The 14499-nt window shown below is 39.2% G+C and overlaps 1 protein-coding gene across 6 annotated transcripts in view; it reads left to right on the forward strand.

Annotated features, from left to right (window-relative positions):
- Positions 1 to 14499, forward strand: part of SYK (spleen associated tyrosine kinase) — a 59334-nt gene that overhangs the window by 24465 nt on the left and 20370 nt on the right. For all 6 annotated transcript variants that reach the window (XM_042787955.1, XM_042787954.1, XM_042787953.1 and 3 more), the window contains 4 exons: positions 1448 to 1608; positions 11480 to 11618; positions 12531 to 12612; positions 13632 to 13681. In XM_042787955.1, the coding sequence (XP_042643889.1) occupies positions 1448 to 1608; positions 11480 to 11618; positions 12531 to 12612; positions 13632 to 13681 (432 nt within the window). The remainder of the gene's footprint in view (positions 1 to 1447; positions 1609 to 11479; positions 11619 to 12530; positions 12613 to 13631; positions 13682 to 14499) is intronic.

Below are 14499 nucleotides of genomic sequence, written 5' to 3' on the forward strand. Positions count from 1 at the left end.
GTGGCCTTTGATTCAGGAGAACAAGAGATTGCAGTGTTTGTTTCCAGTTGTGGCTGCTGCTATTTAGTATTTTTTCACAGTGGAATCATAGCTGTTTGAGCTTTGAACAGTAGGGTTTCCCTTCCCCCTTCCCCCCCCCCCCCCCCATACATTCAGTAACTTGGCCATAAGTGTAGTTTTCCTGAAATTTTACAGAATTTAGGATTTTTATGGTACCTTGGGCTAGCATAGGCTTATCTGCCACTGCAGTAACCTGTGTCATCCAATTTCCACATGCACCAAAAAATACTAGATGATACAAGAACAAGATAGTGAACAAGATACAGAAATGGTTTGTTTTATTGCTTTTGATTCTGAATTTTTATGGATTAATGTGCTAGCAGACATGGCGACACGGTGACTTGTTTTACATCCTCCCTTCATACTTGGCCTTTTTTCTGTGATGCTTATTTAGATTATGTCCAAAACAGAACTTTGTTTCTCAACTGCAGAGCACTGCCTATACATCTTTGATACTTACAATGCAGTGTTCCATGCTGAGGAAGACAGGCTGGATTTTTTCCTTAGAATCCTTAGTGAAGAATCAATTCTTAACACTAGTGTGGGAGACTGCAACAGGAATATTACTTCACCTTGGGATGCAATGAGTTACCATTATGTGCTCATGGAGTTACGCTAGGTTTTTAATCTCCTTTGGTACTTGCAAGTAACCCTATGTGTTCTGCTGTGTAAAATCTGTGGAACAATGCCCAAATTGGAAAAGCCTGAACTTACACTACATATACTACAAGTGCTGAGGCTTACAGTTTTTTCTGATGAGTCTGAGCCCAACCTAGAAGGAAGTTGATGAATCAAAGTTGAAAATGGATGGAACTAGGGTTTTTTTCCCTCAAATTCTGGGCCAGATTTAGAAGTGATAGGTTGTAGATAGGTTTAGAAGTGTCTAGGTTATACTTAAAATATTAATATAGTTCACTCTAAAATTGGGACTGTCCTGTCTGCTTTGGGGAATTTTGCATTGATGTCTTCAGCATAGACATGCTGCAACAATGCAAAGCATGTTCAGTTTATTTCAGTAAACTGCTGTAGGATATGTAATATGGAGGAATGTTATGACATCTCAGAGTGGCAATGAGTATATTTAGCTATGGCTCAGCATAAAAATATGTAATTTTCAGTTGAAATACTGATATATCACAAAGGGCTTAATTTACTGGTTATTTTTCCTTCTGCTTCTCAGAGGTAAAGGAAGAACTTTGTGATGTTTAGATTACCATATGTTAGTTTCTGGTTTAATATCTTTATAGCAACCAGATCTTTTCCTCACATACAACAAATACGTGCAGATTTTGGATGTCTCAAAGCAATCCAATATGGGAGTCTACCTGTCATGTTTTTCTTGCAGAAGGCAGTTTGACTCTCCCACTGTGTTTTTACCACTCTCTAGGGGCATGCTCTTGAACAAGCTATCATTAGTCAAAAGCCTCAGCTGGAGAAGTTGATTGCCACTACAGCCCATGAGAAGATGCCGTGGTTCCACGGGAGGATCTCACGGGAAGAGTCAGAACACCGTATCCTCATTGGGTCAAGAAACAATGGGAAATTTCTGTGAGTGCTTTTTTCTGTGGTATTGCTGTTTGCCACCAGTGTTACTACACAGTTCCTCTGAATGAATCTCCAATGAGAGTATGGCCTAAAAGGTAGCTCATTCACAGTGAGAGAGCCCTGTCCAGCATGATACACATAACATAATCATTCCTGTTCTAAGCAGGTGTCTCCAAGGTTAGATTTCCACTTAACTAAATATGGGAAACTATAGCAAAAGCATGGGTCATTCTCTTTTAATCAGATACTAGGTTTGATTCTAAAGGGAACATCAGAAAGACTCAATACAAGAAAAATTCATTGAACTTTGTTTTGTAACTGATAAGCATTACTAAGTGACTGTGGCAGGTTAACCTTGGTCCACCAAGTCGCTTCACCCTCCCACTTCTCAACAGAACAGGGGGAGAAAACAGGTTAGAAAAGCTCATGGGGTCAAGATGAAGACAGGGAGATCATGCACCACTAACTCTCATGAGCAAAACAGACTCCACTTGGGGAAAAGTAATTTCATTTATTGTCAGTTGACAGTGAGTTGGGCAGTAAGAAACAAAGACAAAAACATGAAAAAAGCACTTTCCTCTCACACACCCAAGCCCCCAGTTTTCACAGGCTCAACTTCCCTCCTTCACACCCAACTCCACTGACCACCAAGCAAGGAAGAATGGGTAGGGGACGGGGGCTGCAGTCAGTCTGTAACAGCTTCTCTCTGCTGCTCCTTCCTCCTCACGCTGTTCCCGGCAGCAGCATGGGCTCTCCACAGGAAACATCCCTCAGAAAATATCCACCTGCTTGGAGGGCTGCAGTCTGGACACTTGCTCTGCCATGGCTTCTCTCACGGGATGCAGGGGTCTCTGCGCCAGCGCCTGGAGCGCCTCCTCCCCGTCTCCTCCTCTGCCCTTGGTGTTTGCAGTGCTGCTTCTGTTTTGTGTTTGTTCTTTCCTCACTGCCATCACCTACCAGGTGTTTTTCTGCCCTTTCTTAAGAATGTTTTCTTGGAGGCGGAGGTGCCTTGTACACGGCCAAGGGGCTTGGTGGTGCCCTGCAGGGGTGCCCATTGGACGCAGCGGGAACCAGTTGTGATGGGCCCAGGGCAGACTCTGACCTGCTCACAGAGCCCCTGCAGCCCTGGTGCCAAAGCCTGGCCACCTGACTTACCAAGGTGGTAAAAATACAAACAAACTGCCGATGGTAACGACTGTTGGCATCCATAACTGCCAGTTTTCCCCAGGGGCGGCAGTGGTGCTTTGTTTTTCAGTGAAGCAACAGACGGAATTGCTTTTACCTTGGTAACACCATTTTATGTCTGCTTCTGTCTGCGTTTGCTCAACCTCATGATCTTTTGTTTTCTGAGTGAAAATGTGTCATTTATGATGGTGATTAACAGCCATCATCTTGTGAGGATTAGAGCCAGTCAAAATCTTCTAAGGAAGAAGTTTTTCTTTTGGCAAATCCTCATTTGGAAAAAAAATCAATGTTTTCACTGAGAAGTATTTATATAATGATGGAAATGAAGCCTAAAGGTCATGACCAAGGAAGGATCACTTAGAACTATATTTATTTCCTGAGAGAAATTTCATCACCTACCTACATAGTCTCCTTCAGCATTTAGCTGCCTTTGACTTTTTTTAAAGCTAGTGCAAAGTAGAACCACAGGAATGAGTGCGGGGTGGATTTTCTTCTTTAGTACCAATTCTTTCACTTTACCAATTCGCCGTAATTGTGCCACACTAATTGCTAATGTAGGTGCAAACTTCATATGTTTCTATGTTTCAGTTTTAATTGTCTGGAACTGATAACTGCTCTAAATTTTTACTTCCAGTAGAGTTAATTCCTATCAGGTCTTACCTATGAGTACTTTGAGTGTACTGACAGCTCGTTTCCTGAAATCTCTTTCTTCCCCCAATCCTTGAATTTTTGCTATTTCAGTTACTCTCACCTAAGTCACCGTGCATTTTCACATTTTCAGCCTTGTAATATCCCTATTTCTTGGGAACCCATCTAGAGGTCATTTACTGGTTGCTTTTGTTGACATTTGTAACAAAAAACTGTTATAAATTTCTAAAAAATGTTGTTACATTTGTAACAACAACAAAATTTTACAAAAGTTTGTGGAACCAAAGATTCCCCTTAGCACAGGTTTTTCCTTTCTGAATAATTCCTCCTATAGCACAAGAGAAGTTCCATTGATTTAGTGAACACAGTCACTGCCGTAGATTACCAGCACAACATTACAGTACCATCTCTCCTTTTCATTGCCCTGTGACTTTGCTAGTTTATTTTCCTACTTGTTAGACATAGGGGCAGGTGAATATGTAATCTGAAACAAAGCAGCAACCCTTTCTTTTAATAACCTGTTTTTTCTAAAAATTACTTTTTGTGTTAACATCTTACCAAATCAATGTTATATCATCCAAGTCATGAGGTTGATCATGTATTAAAGCTTGCAGCTTTTCCAGTTCTTGCACATGTTCATTTCTGTGTGGTCAAAGTGCTTCTCTTTGGGGAAAAAAAAGGAAGGTAATTTTTATTCAAAGAAATAAATCCCTTAGCTAACATTTCATAACAAAAGTGATGGGCTTTGGAGTGAGGGTATGTAATTTTTTAGCAGACTTGACATTTTCAGTCTCTATTATAAAGAGACCCTCGTCTCTTTTTGATCTTCAGTAAGCATTTCTACAACTTTAAATAGAAATACTTCCCTAGCATTTTCCTGTTTCCCTTAGAGATGGCCTAGGAGGCATTTCTGGTGCTGTTTGCAGTGACGTGCTTGATGAACTGTGGAAGGAGCAGTCAGACCTTCTCCCATGGGTCTGGTTATGCCAGTGGGTGCATATCTTCTATAGTTCTGCTAGAACTCAGGCAGCTGCTTTCGCTTCAGGTAGATAAACCCATAAAGAGGAAAATGCTAACTTTAAGGCTCTGTTTAAACCATGAGAAATGCCACTGGAACTTAAATAACATGAAAATATAACTGATAATATATTTAGCATGTGTCCCTCTCATTAAGGGCAACACTGTTTACTTCTGCTTCTGTAGGGTGTTTTCTGAGGCATTAATTATTCTTGCATGGACTGTCTATCTGGCAGGTTTAGAGCTCAGTAACCACTTAGCTGCCATTTACCCTTGTGCTCCCAGGGAAGAAACAGGGGGAGATCCTCATCTGCCCCATAATTCAGCAGCCAGAGCAGCAAGAGAAATAATGTCTTGTTCATTTGTATCAGAAATCAATTATTTTTCCTTCCAGAGCTCTTGGGTTCTCAGATCAGTAGATCTAGGTGCTCATAGCAAATAGCAAAAGAACTAATTCAAGCCGGTTTTCTGTTTTCTGCAGCGGTTGCCCAATATGGGTTCGCTCAACAAGTGTTGAGAAATAAACCACTTGTTAGCTAACTGAAACAGTGGCGACAAAATTGTTGAGTGCTAGAGAAGTTCATTGTTTTCCATTTCAGGCACAGTCATCAAATACTTTCTCCTTACCCAGCAGTAGTGCATGTCAGAACTTTCTGTACATCTATGGATTGAAGACTGTGAATTTGTGCTTGTGAATGTACTGCTCAGGGACTGTTTTTCTCACATTGGTTGAGACACTCAAGCCTGATAGCTGACTAAAAGGTAAAACTTAGAAATGTTCAATGTCTAGGAGATGTTCGCTTGTTGAAGCAGGAATTGGAGCCTGGGAGCACAGAAGTAAGGTAGGTTTTCGATGAGATGAGGTACTGCAAGGCTATTCAAGCAGTCCATAAGCAGATACTAGTATGTGACAAAAATAATTTTGTTTATTATGGAAAAAAATAGTTATTTTAGAAGGCTAGAATATTTCTGTATATTCTTTTACAAGGGTCTCTAGAACTTGATTACAGCAGAAATCTGCTGTCTAACCTACCTACTTTGAAACAAAATTCAGTACAGTGGTCTCTGTGAGAACACATTTCTTTAGTGCCTCTTTACAGCACTGCAAGATTATAAAATCTAAATTTTTAAAAAATATAGTAAGTATGGAAATAGTTGAAAATCTTCCTGCTTGCAGTTCAAAATGTCATGAATAACATCATAAATCTAACACTGCAACTCATCCAAGTTGCTAGAAAAGTTCTGAGCTAACTGTGGGTGTTTCACTAGGGAATTTTCAAAGTTCTTTTTAAAGTCTTTGTCATGACTGAAAAGTCAGTGAAATAAGTATGTTTGTGGGTCCTACAGAGTTTGTTTTCAAAGCCAGAATTAGACACAATGTCATGAAATGACATGAAATGGGAATCGGTGCCCAAGTCTTCTGGGAAGAACACTCATGAGAGATTGCCACTCTAGCCGTGAAATTTGGAAAAAAGCCTATAGATTTGGAATAGAAGGAAGGTATAGCTCTAAAATGACCTGAAGAGCAACTGAAAACAGAGAACTTTATTTAAGTCTCAAGCCCCTGTTAGCTTCATTAACACTGCTTTGAATACTGGTTCTTACCAGACTTCTGTTTTTGCCCCCTGGTAAGGGGCATAATTGATGATCAATATTGTCTAGCTGGTCATAGCTAATACTATTAATATTACAAAAGCTGTTATTAATATTGTAATACTGTTTCTATTAATAATAAATAATAATACTATCTATGTGAGTGCATGCATGTGTGGACCAGTTGAAAAATAAATTAAAAGTTTGCTAACCGTAACAGACCAGCAGTATAAGAAATGTTGGTTTTCACTGCAGTTTCACATAGGAAACAACTCTGGTAAGTGTGAGATAGCTCTTGGCACATCTTGATTTGTCATCGGTAGTGACCACTTCAGTTATATGAACATGTGATCTTACATATGTGTTGAGAACCAGAAATTCTGAAGCTGAGAGGAGATAAACAATATTCAGAAATACTGTTAAACTTAAAAATTCAACATTAAGGAAATTGTGAGTGAAGGCATTGCATAATTAGCTGTTCAGTCTCTAGAAACCTTTTATATGGGATCATAGCCATATGTAGTTCACATAAAATGTGAATAGGTGTGTAAAAGGAAATTAAAAAGTAATTTTATCATCATAAGTATGTCTTCAGTGTGCAACAGGATATACTAAGGAGGAAAAAAATAGACTATCTGAATGACTCACAGCACTACTCATCATGGTGTCTCATGACATCTAGAGACTAAACTGTCACAATAGTTAACAGCATTTCAAAATAACAAGTTTTGAAGTGCAGTTGTCTGTATGAGTTTTCTTATCTTTTTTTTCTGACCCCAAATTTGTGCTTCTGATACATGTAGCAGTCTATATTTACATTAATTTTATTGTCTTCCTCTAGGAATTTACCACCACTGGAGTGCATACTGAGCTAGGTGATTTATCTGACCTTGTAGAGTATTCTTTGAATAAATCTACCAGTATTACTTTTATATCCATAAACAGATCTGGGCATTTTTGACATCAGACAAGTTGAAAACAGTCTTACTAAACATCACCTTAATTCAGGGGTATTAACTGATGATGAAGTTCCTGTTCAAAATGCAGTTGCTAGGCTTAGATGACCATAGAAATTTTCCAAGATAAATGATGAAATTCAGACAGTGAACCATGTTTCTGGAGGTGCTGTATTTCCCTCCACATCAGCCGGGATGATGCTCACAGCTCTTTGGGAGAGCTGTTTGCTGATCTTCAGTTAGGTACTTGGTTAGGTGCCACTTGCAGACCACTGCAGCAGGATTCTCAAGGCTAGTTCTGCACTGTGTGCTTCACCAGCAGAGTGGGTTGGAGTTGTGGAGAAAAGATGCTATCCCTGGCTGAGACAGCTGCACCGAGAAGATCCCCTGTTGCAGGTCCAGCAAAGATGTTTGTTAGGGTTTTGGTGGAGTGGAGTGTATTTTGCTGGCAGTGATGCAATCTTCTCAAAGGTGTTTCGTCACTGTGCAGCTCACCGCAATAGCCTTATCAGGAGCTCCATGGTAGCTAGCAATAGTGTCTGGCTGAGCTAGCTCCTAAGTTCTGTGATGTGCTGACATTTCTGAAATAGCTTTGAATGTGTTACTGAACTGGGGGGAAGAAACGATGCAAAAGAAGACTGCAATCTGTCAGTTTTTTCCTTTGTATGATCCCTCCACAAATGGCACCAAGTTCATTCCTTATTGCCCTCAAACTTGGAAGACATGCAGTGTGCTGCAGATATTTGAAATGATAATGAATAGCCATGTTCCTAATAACATTACAAGAGAGATGGTCATAAGGGCAGACAAGCAGGGAATGGCTGGATCGTGATCAGCAGTGGGGAATGTCAGTATCTCTGGCATCAAGGAAGCTGTTATTGCTGAGAAGGCACTGAAAATAAAATATAACACGCCCTTGGACTCAGGGGTGAGAGTAATTTCCCACTATTCCTAAAGCAAGCATTTTGGTTGTTTATTTCCTTCATTATTGTCCTCCGTAGAATGCTGTGAGTTCTTTTTTTTTCTACACAGTCAATGAGACATATTGTAATAGCAATTTTTTTTTTTCTTTCTCCCCTCAGGGATTTTTTCCTTTAGAAAGAAAGGGATCATCTGGCTTTTCACTTGGAAGCAGAAAACATTGGGACATTGTTCTTTTTGCTTCCAAGCAAAACCAGAGACTTTACCAAAGGAGAGAACAGTTAGCTATTTACACAGTCTGTAGTGATACTCCAAATAATTATTGGTTGCTATTTGGGTTACATTCACAAAAATACAAAAAATACTCAACCATAGATTGAATGAAAAATAATAACTAAAACCTCTTTGCATTGCAACATGTAACAATTTGAGTTTCTCAGTTTCTTCTAAAATTTCTGTTTTAAAGTGTATGTCATAAAAAATCTGGATACCTTTGTGCTTCTTTAATGTATCTATGAATTCAAATTTTCTCTCAGTGATGTTGTTCATGTTTCTGGTTAATCTCAGTGGATAAAGGATATCTTTATGTTTTTCTATTGTCGATCTATAATTCTCTGAAATGGCATGAAGTGGAGGGCTGGGTGATATTTCACTGCTGGCTTACTTTCTTGCCAAAATGCTTTTTTTAAAAAATACAGCTTTTAAATTTTTTTTTAATATTTTTTTTTGTTATCAGTTTGCACTGAACAACAGTAAATACTATGTGTAATTTCAGAGCACATTAAAGCAGATAGTGCATTTGGAGATTTGGATTTTTTTTCTCAACATTCTGAAACATGTTACTTTCATAGAAGGAAAGTTCAATATATGAAGAGAGCCCCCTAATCTGATGTGATGACCCTAGAGTAGTATAGGCAGCACCATCAAGAAGATCTGAAAACCTTGGTTTGCATTTGAAGAGGTTTCAGTTTATAATCTTTTCAGTTTGAGCAGCCTTTTTCTTTGTTTTCATTTTTTACGGTAACTGTAAGGTACCGGATAAAGTACCCAGCTGGAGTTCTGGAGGCTTATTCTAACCTAGACAGCCATTATCATGGTCTACAAAACCATCATGAAATTGTGAAACATGGCCCATGACAGTACTTGTCACCAGATGCAATAAAAGTTTTTGGGTTGGACTGTCGCAGTGAGTTCTGTGAGAGCGCTTTTTGGACCAGTAAGGGATCTGGTTGCCGAAACTAAGACGTAGGCCATAATTTGGCTGTTGTTTCAATGCTTTTGATAATTCTGCTCTTCAGACATATTTTGGAAGATAGCAGTACCTTCTGTTGTTGTGTTTTGTAGGGAAACAAATTGTGCTGGACTTGACTGGCTACAGTTTAAAAAAACGCCTGGACCATAACCCCAGGAGAATGAGGCTCCCTCTTGACCCTGATCAATCACAGGTGCCAGAGTGGAGATTTTTTTGCATGTGCAGTGATAGAACTGTCTGACAGAAGTTGCCATGACAGTGAATGGCAGATGTCTTCAGAGTTAAGTAGCTGTTGGGTTGGGGGAAGAAAGAGCTCAGAAATGCAACTACAACCTTATAAACCTGAACTCTGCCTAAATCCTGCACTTGGTACTGATAGTGCTGTTTGGATCTGTGCCATGGTCCTTAGAAATCAGGACTCTCTTCTCCCACTGATGCCTGTGCTCTCAAGAAATGTTTATGATGCCTCATGTGATAGTAACAGGTCTTGCAAATGAGAATCAGTTTCAGTTGAGCTAATTGTATTGGAGGTACCATGTCCTCATGTGAAACGTGAAAGATGTTTTTTACTGGGAGACAAACCATTGCATTTTTGTAATCTTACTTTTGCTGTACTCTGAACAGAAGTCTGAATGCAATGAAATGTCATTCATTTGTGTTTTAAAACCAGTACATTCTATTCTGAAAATACTTTTCTAAGCCTTATTTGCTAAGAGCAAGTCAGAGGAAGGCAAAATAAAAGTCATTCTTCATTTTAGCACAACCTGTTTCTCTCCACTGCTCAGTCAGCACAGGAAATCAGCATGCTGAGAAAATACCTGCATGTCATGAAAAACCACAATACGTCTCGTTGATTTAGAGAGACTAGCCAAGTTACTTTGGTTTCAGAAATAAAACTGACCCTACTTCTCTTTTCGTTTAGCCAGTGTCCTGCTCACATCTTAGGCAACAAGAATCACTCTGCTTGAAAAAATAGTTGCATGAGTTGTTCAGACAAAACACAGTTTTAGTTCAGTGAGTCAGCTGAGGAGCAGAATTTAATGATTGCCTCTGCAATCTTCTGAGATGTGCTAGAAAGTACTAGTGTTGCACTAGCAAAGCTTCCCAACACCTTAAGGAGCATATCCCACTATTTTTCACGGCTTTTGAAAAATTCAAGGGAGAATGAGTAGAAGACTGAAACAAGAATTGCTTCAGTGTTGCTGAATCTGTTTTTTCCAGAAAATTTTAATCTAGCTCTATTGCTGTCTCACTGTCAGCAGCAAGTGAAGATGGGCAACTCAAACTAACAGAAAAAGCCTACTTTCTAAACTCAGAAATGGTATGCCAACTATAATGGGGCTAGTAGCAAATTCCTATCTACTCTGGGTCCAGTCACCAGAAGATGCTGGTCTCAGTGTGAGCTAGCCTTGAGTACTCATAAAACAACTGCAACGCTTTATAGGCATTTCAGATGTTGCTTGCAGATCTCCTGAAAGGAGATCATCCTGGCTACCTATGAATTTAGAAAATGTTTTTATATTACATTCTGTGATCTCTCCCTGGTGAACTTTAGACCATATATAGACCCCAATACCATGTGAAATTTCATATGAATTTTATGTGAAACCTGCAACAAAGCATTAACATCTTTACAGAAGTTATAAAAATTAATGATTACAGAAATGTATGATTTACTTTAAATTCCCAGCCAAACGACAGGCTGTTTCAGTGCACAATGATTTTCCCTTTATTTGTATTTCACATTATATTCTTTTAGTATTTTATCTTCTGCCCTTACTGTCATCTTTTTATTTCAAAATAAAAGATATAAGAGAGAAGTCTTGCTTTAGTGAAGGCACTTAGCTGTTATGTTTAATTTTAGGTCAGCTGTAGATGAGATTGAAGTGTAGCTGCTGGTAGATGCTGGATCTTAGCCTCAGACTTCTGTGGGCTTTGTAGGCCTGCAGTGCACAAGCCTTCAAACACTTGCTCAGAGAGTACTTTCGCTGCACAGTGTTCTGTAGCTGCCTAGCAAAGAGCTCCACATCGTGGATTTTCTGTTGTCATCTGTTGCCTTTCGGGGGAGAAAAAAAAAAAAAAAGAAACACTAGGGAATTTTATATGACAAAATCTGACAACAAATGTCACTAGGAAATAGATGAAAGGCTTAAGAAAATTGTGTCAGAAGTTACAGTGCTGATTTTGCTTTGTTTTTTGATTCAAAAGCTTAAAGGAAAGGGTGATTTAAAAAAGAACTTAAATGCAGATGGTTATTCCTACTAAAGCGTAGCCATGAAAAAAATCTCTCTTATTCCTACAGTATCCGAGAAAGGGACAACAATGGCTCCTATGCCCTGTGTGTACTGAGTGATGGAAAAGTGCTGCATTACCGTATCGACAGAGATAAGACAGGAAAGCTCTCCATACCAGATGGAAAAAGATTTGACACCCTCTGGCAGGTCTGTTAAATTTCAATCACTTGGATATCTGTCATCATGTTTCCATATAACTGACTAAAGCATCTTGTTTTACTCCACTGTGCTACAACAGTCTTTAGCTAAACAGCAACATGTTTTGGCAGGTTATTTGTCATATGTTTCCAACTTTATGTGGTTTCTATACCTGAAGAACATACATGTTAATGTAGAAAGCTATTTAAGTGTAAAGAGTTTAATAATTTTTAAATGTGATATTGCAGCTTGGCTGAGTCCAAAATTGCTGTAATTATTTTTCAGCTAGCTGAACATTCTCTAGGACGCATTTGCAAGTGACCATATTCAATAATAGCTATGCTAAGTATGTTCTTTTGCTGATGTCCTTTATGACAGCAGTGAACAGAATTCTAGGAAGCCCAAGGGGGATGGTTTAGGATGCTGTACACATACTGCATTCTTTAGCTCTGAAATTCTCTACCTTCTAGGCTGAAAAAGCATAGTTTGCTGAGGGTTACCACCAAAATATGTCTGAACCCTGCTAAAAATTAAACAAATAAGGAATGCATAGCTGACTATGCCATAGTTGAAAATAACACTGATACTGGAAAAATGACTATGTAAATTGAAAATGCTGAGGGAATTGAAACCCCTGCAGAAATCTCTTTTGTCGTCTTGCTTAAAATTCTATTAAAACAAGTAAAGTGAGTCACAAATCTAAAATATGAGTCTTTACTTGCATATATTAATTCTTAGACTTTCCTGTAAATGTCCTGCATATTTCTTTCCTGGAGTCACTGGAAATTTAAAAGCTGTAATATATACAAATTACTGTACATATGTACACAATTTTAAAGAGACAATATATTTAATTATGCCTCTCTTACCTTTTCATATCTTTTTCTCTCCTTTCATTTTTTTTTTCTCTCATTCTGGTAGTTAGTTGAGCATTATTCATACAAACCAGATGGATTATTAAGGGTTCTTACCATTCCCTGTCCACAACTGGGCTCAGAAAATGGTGAGTTATTTCTATAATTTTGATATGTATAAATAGCCATGCCAATGATGCTAAAGATGTATTCATTTTTTTCCACTTGCCATGTAGGTGGGTACAGATTACGGTAGGTTAAAGTTGGATCAAAACAATTTCAGTGTTAAATTTCCAACTTTTCAAATGAGTTAAGACCTGCCGGACCATGCAGGATGGAGGCAGATCCTGTAGCTTAAGGAAGACTACCAACTCCAGTTATTGCTGGCTCTAAATTAATGTCAGATCCAACACGTGCTTTGCGGCTCCAAGTGGCAGCGTGTGTTTGTTACTGGCCCCCCCACACTAACCAGTAAGGTGGGCACCCCAGCGCTCCCCAAGCCTGAGGCCAGTGCGTCAGCAGCGCTGCTGTGGGCATTCAGGTCGGGCGTGGTGAGAGGTGCACCAAACAGGTGAGTTGCTGGTAGATGAGAAATTGCGTCCCATGTTGGGGAGAGCAGGACAGAACAAGGGACTGGCTGCACCTAATGCTGGAAATGGAGGTCAGGGAGGCATTCCTCAGTAACCTGGGGGGAAGGGAAGGGGTCGAGGGGGTGTCCTGAGGTCCAGTGTGCTCTTTGGCCTATTTCTTCTTTAATGTCATCTTAAATACTGACAAGATGTTGTCCCCTCTCTTGCCCTGACTGCCAGGGGAAAAAAAAACATGCTTCTGCCTGATCCTTGTCTAACTCATGCTATTCCAGAAGTGGTGTTCTCTCTCTAAAGCCTCCTTCTGTTGTTCTGACTGGATACTAGTGCCATGGTGAGAGGATATGCCCATACTTTTTCCACTCCATTGAATCATTTAGGCACTGCATATACTTCTGTCTCTGTGCCAGCCAGTACCAGAGTCTGCTGCACATTAGAGACAAAAGCAAAGGAGATGGGCCAGGTGAAACACTGCAATGTGACTTAAAAACTAGAAAGTTGGCCCCCTGTGTAGAATTTTGTGTTCTTACAGTATGTTTCTCACCTTGCTCAGTATCATTCTACATTTGATTATTTTACAGATACTGTTATTTTTAACACTTGTCCTCCTCTTCCTGGGACTCCTTCTAAGGTAAGAGTAGGTGGTGATATAGCGGTAGCATTCAGGTGAGAAGGCTTACAGTCACATACTGCTTTAGGAATCCTAATGCTTGGATATTATTTCAGCAGTGAATTTGTTTTTCTAAGGATATAAGCAGTAAGTTGAAAAGAATAAGCTCAACATATTCTAGCATGGTTATTGATTTCATCAGTGTTTTGCATGAGCTAATCATCATTTAATTTTTGTGAACTTCTTTTATACATATAATGTGTGCGAAAATCAGTATTTTTCATATGCAAAATGCCTCACTGATGGTCATGTTCCATAGTGACTGTATCAACACTAGGAGGAGAGATACTGCTTTGTTTACATACTCAGTTTTGAGAATCTGCTGACTGAAGCAGAAATGGAGGTTCAATTTATTTTCATATTTGGTGTGTGCAGTTAACATCAGATTTTGCACAAGGGTATGATTACTTGTGCACTGAAAGTAGGGGAAGTTCCTTCATCAACTCCATGAAGAATGAGGAAGCCTGTCTGTGATTATAATTGTGTAAGTTCTTAGAGTCCATTGATTAAAGGAGCCACCTGAGGTGTGATACATAACACTATCTCATTCAGCTGTAGTTGATTTCATCTGAAACAGGGAGTTTAATTTAGTTGTTTGAGCACTCCCTGGAGAGCCTAATCATCTATGTCATTATCTTGATGCGGTCCCACATTACAGAAAAAAATATTTTTGTTCAAATAGGCAATTACATTTATTTCAGTACCCTGTGGGTCCAGGAACAACCATTGTCATACCACCACTTTCTGAAAATCAGGTGCCCTTTTAAACCATTAGAAAT

Source organism: Tyto alba, unplaced genomic scaffold (assembly GCF_018691265.1).
Source record: "Tyto alba isolate M040663 unplaced genomic scaffold, T.alba_DEE_v4.0 Super-Scaffold_13, whole genome shotgun sequence".
NCBI classification, from domain to species: Eukaryota; Metazoa; Chordata; class Aves; order Strigiformes; family Tytonidae; genus Tyto; species Tyto alba.